General features: G+C 40.6%; 1 protein-coding gene across 1 annotated transcript in view; it reads right to left on the minus strand.

Moving 5' to 3' along the window:
- Nucleotides 1–15,319, minus strand: part of GRIK2 (glutamate ionotropic receptor kainate type subunit 2) — a 1,496,154-nt gene that overhangs the window by 445,114 nt on the left and 1,035,721 nt on the right. The window contains exon 13 of the mRNA XM_086926667.1: nt 10,895–11,112. Within this exon, the coding sequence (XP_086782793.1) occupies nt 10,895–11,112 (218 nt within the window). The remainder of the gene's footprint in view (nt 1–10,894; nt 11,113–15,319) is intronic.

Consider the following 15,319-nt stretch of genomic DNA (forward strand, 5'->3'; position numbering starts at 1 on the left):
GGTATGTGCCTTTTCCCCTACCCCTGCCATTATTCCCTTTATAGCCTCCTCTGAAGTAGCCACATGAGGGTGTCTACTGCTGTTGTTTGGAGAGGGTTGTGGAAGTCTCAGGGGTGGGAGTTTTGGAAGTGCTGTGATGTTGGGAACAGTGAAAGGAGCCATGAGCAGTTGGTGTTTGTAGGACGCCCACAGTTGTAGCTAAATCTGTACCTTCTTAATTTTCCCTAGCACCTCATCGACCTATTGTTCAAATAGTTGCTCACCATCAATGGGTAGGTGCTGTTTGTACCTCTGGCTTAAAGCCAGACAAGTGCCGCCATGTGTAGCGGTGGAGAAGGACACTAGTGTTTAGGCCTCTTGTAGCTGTATCCCCAGCATCTAAAGTGCAGCATATGTTACTGTTACAGATTATTTTGCATTCCACTACTAACTCCTGCCCCCATTTCTTATATTTGTCTGGGAGATGTTGGATGAGTTCCTCCATCTAACCCCAGTAGGCTCAGTCATAATGGAAGAGAAGGCCTATGCAAATGGCAACACACCAATGTGTGGCAGACTGCGCCCCAACCCACTTGCCACCAGCATCAATCTTCCTACTCCCCCGGTCCAGAGGGGACGCATCTCCTGCACTATGGGAGTTGGCACACTTTCTGGCTGTGTGCACAACTAGGGAATCAGGAGAAACTGGCCCCTGATATAAGGAGGGTCTGAGAAAGAGGCCTTGTACTTTTGGTCAACCCAAGACATGACAATTCACACCTTTGCAGGCTCCCTAAAGATGTCACCAGTGGGCTTAAGTATGCCCTTGAGCATTGAGAGATATTTGAGGAACTGCTGTGTGGAGGAGAGGGATTCCATGAGGAAGTCATCTTCCTCATCAGCAAGGTGGCCGCCCTGTACAAAACCTCGTTGTATGAGGTGGTGTCATCCAGGGGTGTTGTCTTTACAGAGTATAAATCAGGGTCAGTATCAGCTGGAGCCTCTGCATCATAATCATCCAAGGGCTCTAGGGACAAGGGATTATATGCCTGGTCATAAATGTGATAGGTTGGTCCTGGGCTGACCCCTCCTCCTGAATGTGAGAAACTCTATGGGGAATGTTGAGGGCCCTCAGGTAACAAAGGAGAGGTAGAGGAAGGGGGAGTTGGAGGAGGAAGATGTGGAAGATGAGGACAGGAAGGGATGGGGGCAATCAAGAGCTGCTTCTGTCATGACGCAGAGGCTTCTTTAACTTTGGCTCCATTAAGGGTGTCCTAAAAAGTCAATTTCCTCCTGTGAGAAACCAAATCCTTGCATGCTTGGAGAGGCTTGGCCAGGATCCGACCCATTCCAGGCTGTATGTGGATAAGAAGTTGCCTGGCATTGAGGTGTTCTTGAAACCATTGAGGATTGGCTGTTCACAATTAGGCAGTGGAGGAGGAAGCAGTGGATCACGGTTTAGAGAGATCCAAGGATGGGGACAGCTTGAAGGCACTGAGGAATGCTTTGGGTCAGTGGGTTTTAACTCCAAGTGCTGCAGCTCAGTAAGTCTCGGCTCCAAGACGGTGGTTCCGAGTGTCTCAACTCAGAGCGCTTTGGGTCAGTGGGCATCGGCTACGACTGAAGCTGTGGGGGCTTCTTCTGGGCTGCTCAGTGGCAGCCGTCAATGTCAATGCTGGCTTCGAGGATGACTTTGGTGCCGACTGAGATTAGGGCGTCAGGTCTGGCTTGGATGTTTGGGGCTGACTTTGGCCATGAGGCAGTGGTGGACTAGAGGGCTCTGATAAGGAACAAGAGCTCAATGTTTGTGCCTGCCTAAGGTGAGTGGTATGCAGGAGATTTGTTCTCACTGACAACCTTCAGCAGTGGGCGGTGTCCTGCTGGGCGCACCGGTGCTTTGGCATTGGTATATGAACCCACACTTTCTGGTGAAAAGCCTCCTCAATCTTGATGCCATGAAGATCGTCCTGTTCTCTGAAGAGGTCAGGAGTATCTTCCTCCTCCCAATGATGCACCATGGAAGCTGAAGCGATGTGCCGTGGCAGTTGATACAGAAGCAGCTTTTTGTTTTTAAACATGAGGCCCGCTGTGCAAGAGTCCTCTTAATGATCAGGGGGCAAACAGAGTTTGTAAACTTTTTTGCAAGTCTGCCCACAGATATGTTGTGTGGCCATTAAAACAGAAATGAAATGGGTCCTTTCCATCACGTGCACATTCTCGGTCATCAAAGTGATGGTGGTTCCAGGGGCTGAGCCCTGTATCGTTGACGTTATCGACTGAGAAACAGACAGAGGTGGAGTATGCGGAGGTTGGAACTGACCAGCATGTATGATTGTTGATTCCCTTAGTGAGTAACGGATCTGATGGCCCATTGAGATTACCACATGGCAACGAACTGGAGCTCACACAGACACATACCACCCAACGGCAATAAAAAAAACAATTCAACGATGCAGCAGATGCCCATGCACATTACCAGAGATAGGTTGAAGTCACTGTTCCTCGTGACTCAAAAAACACATTGTCGAACTAAAGCAAGTTGTACACATCTGAGCCCAACAATCAATGGCAGGAGTATTCACACCATGTGCATCTACAGTAATTTTGGGCTAGGAAACAGCTAGAAATCTGATTCAAAGACTCTTTGTAAAAAGTATTCTAAATTCAATTTAATGGAAAAATCAGATTTTAATAATTAGTAAGAAAATGGTACTTTTAGAAAGTTATCTTTTCCCTGCCTAAAGCCTCTGTTCGCTCATTTGCATGAGCTCCAACTTTCAACTTGCAGCTGAATAGCCCCTTTGTAGAGGTTTGAAAATTGCTCCCAAAGCAGGACAACAGCTTGGGAGTGTGGAGATGGCGTTGTTCCCTTGACAGCATGGCCAATGGAATATACCCAGGAATTTTATTGACTTCAAAGAGACCTACCCTGTCACAGCCAAAAGTTAGCTAACACTTGGGCAGGCCCTACATTTGTCTCTCCAGTCAGGCAGACACAAATCCAAGTGGGAGAGTAGCTGCCCCCAGAACTTCTTTAGAGTGACCACAGAGGAGGAGTTGCTTATTGCCATGGCCACAGCTCTGGGGTGACACAAGCTCTGCTCAGGGGAAACTTTTACACTATTGTTTAGAGAGCGTTCAGGAGTCTCCCCAACCCACAGGTTGGTGGCAGGCACATGTGGCATCCAAAGCATCCTCCTTAGAACACAAGTGGACCTATGGAAGATAAAAAGAGGACTGAACTAGCTGTCTGAGACATGATAAGAGCCCTTAGGAACTGGACCTGCTCTGCCTCTTGAAAAAAGGACACGGAAATGGACTCCAATAGTCATAAGGCTGACACACTGTTCAAGCTATAGAGACACAGCAAGCTACAGAAGGCCTTTCCTGCAACTGCCCAGCTAGTCAATTCCAACTGGACATACCTTGGATCCTGATGGGGGCATCTGCTAGAGTGAGTCTTGGCCCCCAAGTGCTGTTCCTGACTTCTGTAAGACTGTGCTGTGTCAAAGTCTATTCCTCCTAACACCTACTGAAATCTGGGGCATAGAAACTTTTTGGACCAAAGATCTCCTGAAGAGACCAAACTGTCACACCAATCTGACAAAGGTGCATTAAAGGTAGGGTGAAGATTTGGGTTTTACCTGCAAAGAGCTTTTCTACAGCAGAAAATCCCATTCAGCAGAACCTCACAGAGAGGGTATCTGCCCTCATGGAGGCATCTGCGGCTATAGCCTGCAGCCTTGCCATGCTAGAAGCATAGTGTCGCAATGGCAACGCAATCTTTAAGTCAGATTTACCAAGCAACGCAATGCCACCTGGAGTGGCCCTGCAGCACTTGGTAAATCTGGAGTAATGCCAGGCAGCAAAAGTCGCTGTCTTGCATTACTCTGCCCTAGGAATGCATTCTATGGGTGGAGCATGGGTGTTCCCACGAATCCACCCACGGATTTTGGCACAATTTCAGATATACCAATACTGGTAGACGTCGGAATGTGTCAAAATGCTACACCTTCTTGGCAGAGGTGCAACGAGGAGAAATATCTATATTTCTCCTTGTTGTTCCTCTTTCTAAGTGTGCTGCATTCTGCAGCACCCATGGAAAAAGTGTCAGTAGGTGTTCCAGCTATCTCATTTACTCAAGGGTAATCATCAGATTTACTATTATTAATTTCTCATCTACCCAGGTATTCTCCAGTCACCTTCATTCATTCATTCATTTATTCATTCATGCTCCTTCTATCAGAGGTGACTAGAGACAGTGACCAGATATACTATACTGTGGTATGCATTTATCATAATTGAAGCCATGCATGAAGCCTCTGAATAATATCTTTCTAAGAGTTGACATAACTTAGCCACTTTGGGGCAGATAACAAGCCAATCGCGTCACTTTTGTGACACAGAGGCGGCATAAACAATGAGCCGCGTTGCGTCACATTTACAACGTGACGCATCTAGGGAGATGCGTCACACTGTAAAGTCCTAAGCCACATTATACCTGCGTCAGGTATATTGTATGCAGGGTGGGCGTTTCTACACAGGAAAGCCTCGTAAAATTGACACCGTGAAAATCTTCAAGATTTCGCTGCACCACTTCTAGGACACCACTGCATCAAAACCTTACACCTGCTTGAAGCAGGCATAAGGAGTGACGCAGCACAAAAAGTATAGCCCTGCCAGAGCATTGCTGGAGTTGCGTCATGCTTGCGACACGACTCCATCAATGCATGACCTTTACGTCAACAGATACGTGATGCATCTTTCAATCCTTGCACCATGGTGCACCGCTTTGTAAATGCAACGCATCCATGGTGGTTCAAGGGTTTTTTGGCGCAGCGCAAGGAAACTAACGCATCTCTGCTATAATGCAGAGATGCTTTAGTTTCGTGTAAATCTGCCCCTCAATTTGTGTAAAAGTGACTTTCAATGGCGAAAAACCCTGGCGGTGAGGGGTAGGCAGTGTGTTTTGATTACAGCTCACACAACAGAAAATACATAAAATTCAGCTACAGATGGCCATGTCTGGGCTATGTGTTGTAACAACATAATGAATCTTTGCATACAATCGGCCAGATTCATCAATGTCCCGATTTGCGAGTCCTTAATAGCGATTATTAAGGAATCGCTATTAAGGACTTGCAAATCGGGATTCATGTAGAAATCTCAAAATAAATTGCGATTCCTACAGCCTCCTTATTTGCGATTAGCAAAATGCTAATCGCAAATAAGGAATGACTACCCATTCATTCCTATGGGCCTAAAGGCCCATAGGAATGAATGGGGAGTCATTTCTTATTTGTGATTAGCAATTTGCTAATCGCAAATAAGGATGCGATTTCAAGGGTGCCAGGGGTGTCCAAAAGACACCCTGTAGCACCCCTGAAATGTCAATGTAGACTGATGTTGCGCACACACATGTCCAAAGGACATATGTGTGTGTAACATCCAACTTAGAAAAATGCACAAAAGTGCATTTTTCTAAGTTTTCGCTATTTACCACGAAGTCTGACTTTGCGGTAAATAGCGGCCAAAAATTGCGAATTCGCAATTTAAAAATGGTTAATGAATTGCATTTAAGGAATCTCAAATAGAGATTCCTTAAATGTAATTCCTCGCAATTTCGCGATTTCGCAATTAGCGATTTCTGCATTTGGGATGATGAATTCCAAATGCCAAAAATTGCGCTCGCAAAGGGCCAGATTCTCAGAATCTGGCCCTTTGCGAGCCCATTTTTCTTTGATGAATCTAGCTGTAAGTCTGAGGTCACTTTAATGGGAATAAATACACTGTGTGCCGCTGTATCAGAAATTATATGTGAAAAGACTACCGGATAGTAACCTTTTGCACTGCACTGTGCAGAAGAACCAAAATACATTCACTTTAATTTGCATGAAACTATCTATTGGAGGGCTCTTGCTTGACTCCCCTGCCCTTTCTCTGAACATGCTCAGTAAGACAACGTTTTTTCAAGCATCATAGCCAGCGGAGAGGTCAAGAAGGATCAGAAGCACTTGCTGATCATTATCAAGTGCCATTAGCAACTCTTCTCTTAGTGATGAGCCTGTGCATCTTAAGAGATTGAATCATGATTCGAGAACATTTAGAAAGGGGTTCTACTCAGTGTACCCATACTAGTGGCTGGTGATATATTTTGCCTGGACTTTAGTTCTGTATGGGAGGGCTGTACTTGAACAGCATCTCTTGGTATGCAATTGGTTTCTTAATAGAAGGACTAAGACGCATCTTTCACATGGTCAGCTACTGAGCCATTTACAATTGAGGTATGCAGTAGACTTGTGAAGTCAGATGCAATCATAGCCTTTCTTTGTGTAAGTCTATGGACAGGGTTCCACCGGGCGTTTGAATCCTTTTATTCTAGATCATGTCTAGCATTTGCTCTTCCAAGAGCCAGGTGAGGGATGAAAAGGAGCAGGATAGAGATAGTGGACAGAAAGTCTATAAAGAGACTTCTTTGGTTGTTAAATATGGATTGATGGATTTGTAAAATTAGCTTCAAAGAAGTCAACCAAATATTAATTTTGCTGATGGGATGTACAGGATGCATTTTTCATTTTCCAACTCTTACTTATTGTACATTTCTTGAAAGATTTTGGTCTACTCTACCAGGTTTGGAAAATTGTTTATGCATTTGGCATGGTATGTCATTTTGTGCACATTACTTGGTTTCAGTATTCTATACTCTGGATATTTTATACGACTTTATCTGTGTCATCCAGAAAAGTGCTACTTAAGTGTGCTTTATGTTATGGCATTCTACCATATGTTAAAAAAAACTATTGTTTGCTGCACTAGCACCGTTGTAGTTTGCCAAGAGTGGTCACTACACCGTCTTGGACGACAGTAAGAAATGAGTTCCGCTCACCATCAACAGGATGCTTTAAATTTGCCAACTGATGAAGATGTTGATTCTCTTCTTCCATTTCCTTTTCTCAAACTGAGCCTGGAGTTATCACCAGTTTGACATGACAGTGATGATAATACCTGTGGCTGGTGATGAAAGGAGTGAATACAAAAAGCTCAAATCAAGGCTACAGCTGCATGATTAAGTGCTGTGAGTGAATTCAAGGTCAAGGCATTGTCATATGAGTTGGGCCATGCACCATTTGAAATAAAACAAGGCAAAACGACAAGTTTGTGTCTTAACCAGCTCTGAAACAGATTTTCAAACTGGTCTTCTATCCATAGATTATTGACTTCTATGATAATGTTTTTATTGGGGAGGAGCTTTACAAAAAAGACCAATAATTTTCCAGGAATAAATGCAGATACCCGATGGAAGGATACATAATTGTAAGTGTATGGGTAATATAATATGTACTATGTACATTGTTGGCTAAGGACTCGATTCATAGAACGGTGTCTTTTCTTTTGCAAGGGTCAAAATGTTGCTCACAAATGTGTGGTCCCAATTTAAAAGAAGAACTTGCGAAGTGCTGCCTCGCAGTTTCCCTATCAAAAGATGAACACTAATATAATAAAAAATATGTGGATTTTAACAAAACATTTTGCAAATGATCCCTACCGGCAAAATGTTTGCAGATTTCCTACTGTCAAGGGTGGGTGGATGGAAGAAAGAATAATTTAATTGGACAATGGGTAGAGTATTCACCCAAAACTAACTTAGAGGTAAGAGAAGGAGTTTCCCTCACAGAAAATATTTTTGTAGGTGGAGAAATCAAAAAATCTATAAACTGGTAAAGCAATGTATCACCATGTGCAGAAATCTATACCAGTAATTATTTTTTTTAACAAATCTTTTCATTGCATTTCTACAAGCAAGAACATAAAATTGCATATGCTGACTGACCCAGCCAAACAGTAGGGTGACTTCTTAAGATACAAAATACACAGAAAACAGGAGCAATAAGAACTTGGTAGGGCAATTTAATCGAATTAATAAAAGCTGATACACAAAATACACTCACAACAGGAGCAATAAGAGCTTGTTAGTTCAATTGGGGAAGACCCATCTGACTTCTTCCAGGAGTATACCAGTAATGTTCACTATGCAGAAAAATGAACATTTTAAAAAACAGATAAAGAAGTATCCAAACCCTAGTAAAATGCTGCAATATCACATGCAGAGGTTTTCTAAATGGAATAATAAATATTTAGGGCATCATTCACTATATTTTGGTGTACGTCAGCGCAGCAAGTCTTCTTGCTGTGCTGCAGTGCGTCAAAATAAAAGGGCGGGAGCTTGCTGTATCTACAAAATATGGCGTATTCCTGTCCATCTCCCTTGCGCTGGCGCACAAACAGCAGCCTTGCGCCAACAAAGACACTCTTGCATCAAGTTGTATGGGTGACTGCATTGAGGGGATGATTAGTGTTGTGCAGGAAGAGACACCTTCCTGCACAAAAACAATCATTGATGGCATGTTCCTCTTTCTATGTGTGCTGTATTCTGCAGCACACAATGAAAGAGGAAAAAAGAGGAGTAATAAAGTATTTCTCCTCATTGCGCCACTCCTACACCTCCCCTGGGAAGGTGTAGGATTCTGAAGCATACCTAGCTTTACAAAACGTTGTACATCAGGGAATGTGTCAGGTTCCATGGATGTTGATTGGGAACAACCACAGCAACACCCATGAAATGCCCCTTTCACACAGAGTAATGAGTAAAATGTGTCCATATTTACAAGGCCATGAAAAGTCATGCAGGTGACTTTACATGGCCTTGTAAATATGGGCAAGCTCATTGAGCTGCAGGGGCGTCAATTGGCTTGTAAATGAGGGCCTTATTTTGTAGTTGGAACAATTCAACAGATCAAAATTGTAAGAACACTAAACAATAACACATTCCTATTATCAAGTCACAATCACAGGAACTCCATTGCTTTCAGCTCAACACCATGTATGATAGTTTCAAAAGCGTGTAACTTAATATAGAATTTTTTAGTGAAAGTGTATATTCAAAAACTTCTGTAAAACATGTTGATGCAATGTCCTCTTCTATTTCTCCAACTCTGGACCTCTGTAGTAAGTGAAACATTTTGAACAATTTGCTGCAAATAAGTGATTAGCCTAGTTTTAGAATAGTTTTTAGATTACTACCTGGTTGCCAACACACAGATGATTTTTATGGTTCTATTACTTATGCCCCAGAGCCTATCAAAGTTACCAACGGAATCACTATTAAAGCCAGCACAATCGCGTCTGAATGTATAATGTCATTATAGTGCATGAATTTACAACCAATTTGCAAAGTGTGTAATGCAATGAAAGTCCAATGAAACTGACAAAGCCTGCAAGTCAAATGTAGTAAAGCGGTAAAATCAGTCACATCATTAAAATTTCAGCATTGAATAGGCAGGAACTAAATTTACATATAATAGTTTTGCAGTTCATGTGCAGTGGTTTTTACGAAAACTCAACTCTGTTCTTCAACAGAGTAGTTGAATGATTGCAGCGGTGCTTTCACACAAGTATTTATAAATGTACTATAATGATCTGCCTTCAATGTTTAACATTGTGGATCCTACTCACAAGAATTATATTTATCCCAGAGAATACCTCCATTTAAGACTTTCAGGAATCCACAAAGGGATTCCTGCGCGCACAGATGGATTAACTGCAGGAGATTTGTCCACAATGGCTGTGGAGAAATCTGCAGTCATAAATCCTAGTCAAGGGGTGACAACTGGGTGAATTAAAGGCATGGTTTGCTTTAGGAATGAATGAATGAATGAATGAAAAATGTATTGTTCAGTTACTAAAAACTTACAATTAAAAAAACATTATACAATTCTTCTTACATTTCATACATTGGTTTGCTTGAGGAGGTTGGGAAAGCCCACAAGCATGTATGTTTGTGAGCAATTGCAAACTGTGATCTTACCACTTCCCATTCTTAAATGGTTGGAGATATACTTCAAACAAGAAGTGGAGTAACCCCTTCCTCAATAGGAAACAGGGCGTATCGCCCTGGAAGTGTCGAGGAAAGGCTTTCTCTAAGGTAAAAAATGTTTTCCCCACAAAAGTGCTTAATTTGTAAAAAATTAAGAACCAGGGTTTTATCAGGAAGACACACACTGCCCATGCTTTGCTGCCAATTATTGTAACAACACAACTACTAACCATCACACTCCTACAAGTGTGACAATCCAGACTATTTCAGGCCCCCAAAGCAATAAGAATGGCTTGGGTGGCAGGTAATAGTTATTTTATTGTATATTGAACTAATAATTAACTATTGCTGTGGTCTTCTCTAAATCAGCCAGACAGTGCCAACTTCTGGCACAGTCACAGGAGCCGGTGTTGACAATTAAGTGCTGGTGCCCAGCACGGGAAACCACCGGCTCAAATTAAGCACTGCCCCACGGAGGAAAAAACATTCATTTGCACAAAACTCTACCTCACTGTGAGGAATTCTACACTACGCCGACATCAGCACAGGGGGATTCTGAACCCTTGGTATACGTTATATGACATTCCCAGTAGTATAGCTGGAGAGTTACGCCTGAAACAGCTTTAGAGGCTTACTTCTGGGAATGTGAGTGAACAGCAAAAAGTAGCAGATCTGCAACCATACACTGGTATACTTCTGCAAGTACAGATTTGGTACTTTTTATGAATAGGGCCTTCTAAATTGAGACATTACTCAGTGGTTAAAAAAGTTAAAATGACATAAATTATTTGTCAGGGTCAAATTGATAATTTATTTCAAGTGCCCCAGACCAAAGCCTGTCACTAAGTATGTGGCATAATACTCACTTATTTGCTGGTTTTAGAGACCGGGGGATTTTTAGTTATTTCTTTAAAATCACAACTATAAGTCTTTGTTCACATTGTATTACTTATGATTAGCATTGTAATTCTAATTGTTGTTTTACAAAGCTAATTTAATCGTTAGCAATGTCGTCAGCAGTGTTGAAATTAAAAGCCATACCTTAAAAAATGTCATAGTCGCTCCATCTTGAACTGTTCCATACTCGATTTTTGTTTGTTTCGCTAAGTCATCTGCCGAGTCAATGGGCGATTCCATGCGTTCAACTGTCAGAAAGGCGGCGAGGTTAGCAGTATATGAGGAAATGATGATGAGTGTGAAAAACCACCAAATGCCTCCAACTATCCTAGTGGAGAGTGCTTTGGGCATAAGTTCAGAACCTAGTGGAATTCAAGGAATAAGATGAGGCAATTGCATAAGGAAATAAACAAGATTAGTTGTTATAACGGAGAAGTTAAATGATTTAGCTGCCCACCATTCCATAACATATGCAATACATCCAAATGCAAATTAAAACTCATATGTATCAAACCAGCCAAACACAGACAATCTCTTCAGTTCAGTTGATTTCATTTTTCTAAATTGCAGAGGGGGACTCAAAGCACCAAAGAAATGGAACAATGTTGGTTGGTATGTAGAAGTGAGAAAACCGTTTAGTGAAATAATTCTGACAGAATCCTAGAGAATGCATCAACCTTGACGCAGCCCTTTGGGCACAGAGTTTAAAGCTTAAGGCTGAGAAAGTTATGCCATTTCATTTTAAGCACCTTAATGCAGAAATGCAATGTACTTTGTCATTAGTAGAGTGGGTTTGCTTTATTTTAAATTTATAGAGGTACTAGCACTCCTATATTTCGTTTTCTTTGTGGGAGTTACTTGTTTTGTCAATTTCATCACATTCGGTTGATGACCCTAGGATGGCACAACAGAAGCAAGATGAAACTCAAGCTTTCCACTTCTCACACATACTTAGACAGCTTTGTTTAAACTGGCAGAAGTTGTTAAAGTTAGCCACCTGGAATGTCCAAGTAGCAACTATTACCTAAATATTGATCATATGGGAGGAATAAACCTGCTGATCTTTCTCTTATATGTGGTTGGCACTAGATGTGATTATGCATTTTTGAACTGCACCATAAACCGATGGGGAGTATAATTTTTTTTTTTCATAAAACTTTTGTAAATTTATAGCGCTGCAAGGAGGTCTTGTGTACGTTGATATTTAATTTTAAAACAGTAAAATTAATTTTCTTTAAAGGCACAGGGCAAACAAATGACAAAAGTAGAAATAGTCTGAAGCTACACTAAGGTCGTTTTTATAACTGTTCACGCTCAAATTCAATTAAATGAGTTAAGCAGATCTTTTATGAGGTTCAAAGCAATATGGTTCCAGCAAACTGAAACAGCATTTCTTTTTTTAATTGAACCATATTTAGTCATTTACTGAACCCATTATAACTTCTGAAAACTTTTCAAGGTGATTATCTGAAAATGTTGTGTACCATTACTGAACAGTTCCATTATTTCTGAAACCGGTTTTATTTGCCTCTACTTTTACAAACTGCAGTGTAATACCTTTGGAAACGATTTAAACTTCTGAATGTGATCAATTTGGACAGTTTAGTTTCTCATTTTCAGAGAACAGAGGATACTCTGAATATTATTTTTATTAGTGTGTCATTGGTAGGGTAACAATGTCTGACTTAAATGTTTCTGAGGAATCAACAATGCACGTTTCTCAAAATGTAATTTCACTCCGGCACATTAACATCAACTGGTATTTCCAGTACCAGAGAAGATCATAAAACTGGCATTCTACTAGGGTTAAATTGCATTTATGATTCATATTGTCCTCAACTGGTCTTGATATGAACGTATTGTGGTATGCACCACCAGGTTGCAGCAGAAGTCCTAGGCATGTGCGATAATTACATGTTCATTGGTGGCATCAGACTTTTTCACCACCTTTGGCATGTAAGGTGTCTCACAAGCTCCTAAACAGATAAAGAGATTTTTAAATTGTTCATCTAGTACCACAAATGCAGCTCTCAACTTAATGAGAATTGAACAACAATGGTCTTTTGATTGACAGAGGGCCATTGTTGGAGCAAATTGCTTAAATTGTTTTAATTAAATTTCAAAAGGAAGGAACTAATGGTAGTTAAGCATATTAGTGAAGCTTGGGTGATTTGTAAGCAGTAACTACAGCAGACACACCAACATGCGTTTCACATGTTGGACCAAATGTTCAGCGGAAGAAGTTTGGGCTTCGATTTAACCAGCTTCATTGTATTCGAATGTACACCGCCAACATAAAAGATTTTAAAGCCACTACCCAGCTACACTGTTCTATTTTTGATAAGGGAAAAATACAAGAATCTGGTTTTGTTTGCAAATGTGAGCAGAGCCAGTCCACCAGGACCATTTTCAGTAGCTGCAAATATTTGGGATTTTCCGCAACAAAACAACTGTACACGTTCAGTTAATTTCAAAGCCATAATCCAATTGATGGCAGGCATTTCTGTGGGTCTTTGTAATGCATTCATGCAGAGCCCATCATGCATTTTTCACTAAAATAGATTGTAATTTTGTGGGATGGCCATGTTATAGACAAAAATGAATATTTGCAATGGAAAGTGCCTGATTAGCTAGTGCTTATAGAAAATGCTTTCACCAATTGTAATGTATTTGGCTTTCACACTATTTTGAAGTAGGTCACTGACTGAGATGGTTGAATTAAATGGTTATCGCAACTTTGTTTTGCACGACACATACAAAAATAACCTTATTGTATTAATTTCACAGTGCATTATTAAATGCATTATTTTGACATTACAGTTTTTATAGGGATTCAACACATGCAAGCTCTTCTCTCTAAATCATGCTTAACTTAATTTTTCAGTCATGTAACAGTAAGACATCCATAACACACAGTCATAACTTTCTATTGTAGAATTTGCATTCAGTCCAATAATGTTCTATAACAGTGCACTCAGCATAAGTAAAACGAAGTGAGGGCAAGATAGACTTTTTTCAGTATGACCAGTTATGTGCTATTCAACTATACAGTATCCATATGGGTAATTGTAAACAACTCCTCCAGAAATGGATCCAATCTTTGAAACAATTGCCTTTAAATCAAATGTAATAGCACTGAAGGAGGTGGAATCATAGCTGGACTATTTGAAAACTGTCCATTTTACCAGCCAGTTCACCTTACTCTTGCTGTTTCACACAGAAAAGGCTGACCGGGTTAGACATGACAGCCAACACCTTCTCCAGACTCTGCAAGGAAAGAAACAGAAAAGTACCCTCCGACTGTAGCGGTTCCTATGGCCGACTAGTTAGACACTCATGAACACAAAGGCATGACCATATTGCCCAAGTTGCCATACTAGTACACACAACTCAGCCAAATGTCATTTCATTTAGTTAATCAGAAAGATAACAGTTCAAACATGAGAGGGATAGAAAGTGCTGCAGACAAAGCTTGTCCCAATTACCACAAGTTCACATATCAGCCAAGGACTTAAACAGAGTGCCACCTCGGCCCAGGTAACAGAGCCTGGTTGGGGCTGACTGTCATGTACCCAAGGTAACGTCATGACCAGCACTATATCCCACCATTTCCTGGGGAAGCTGCAGCAACAAGGAATGTACGGGACCCTCTATCATGTAACCGTTTGTGTTTATGAAAATACTGTAGTATGATATAGACCCTTTTCTCTCTACTTAGAGATGACATAATGACTGTTTATGTCTAAAAAATATTTTTGAAAGTACATTTATTTTAAGTATAGGTGGGCAAAGCTTGTATTCACCCAGGAGTCCAAACATTTTGCCCTTAGCAAAAATTCAGATATCATATTAGGTACTTCACCCTACAGCAAATGTGTGTATAACTAAATCATTTGAGGGATACATTTTAACCTAAAATCTCTTTTTCCTTGCCAGTAACTTCTCTTACAAATAAATATAGGTTTAGTCGGGTTGGCTCATTTTTCCCTTATACATACTTTTTGTAAATTGTTACATCTGCTTTAGTTTTAGCACCTGCACATTTCACAAAGTTTGTGAAACTTCAAAAATACTTTGAGAGGTTTGTGGAGGTGAATGTCTTCAACTTCACCCAGCCCTAATTTTAAGTAGGTCAAGGCACCCATCTGGACATTTAATTTGGCTGACCACTTAATAGGAAAATAGGAAATTATTTAGCAGCATTTATGAGGGACTGTTTTCTTTTGTTGTCTGTAATGCAGGGACATACTGAAGAAAGTGCAGCACTTAAAAATAATATTTAAAATTAAAAAAGTTGAACCAAGCGATAGTCATAACTTTTTAATTAAAAAGACTGAGCGAGCATAATTTTTTATCGATTGCCAGGTTTGACATTTTCTGAACATTACAAGTTTAATTATATAACTTTCAAATGCTATGTTTGGAATCTTCATTAAAAAATAAAAATGCATGCACTGTATGACATGCGATTTTTTTTAAAATTAATATTAGTTATGGAATGCATTTGTTAGTTATTTTAGAAGATGACATTACCCTATATTGTAAGCATATGTGTTCGGTATACAACCA

Source organism: Lissotriton vulgaris, chromosome 6, assembly GCF_964263255.1.
Source record: "Lissotriton vulgaris chromosome 6, aLisVul1.2, whole genome shotgun sequence".
NCBI classification, from domain to species: Eukaryota; Metazoa; Chordata; class Amphibia; order Caudata; family Salamandridae; genus Lissotriton; species Lissotriton vulgaris.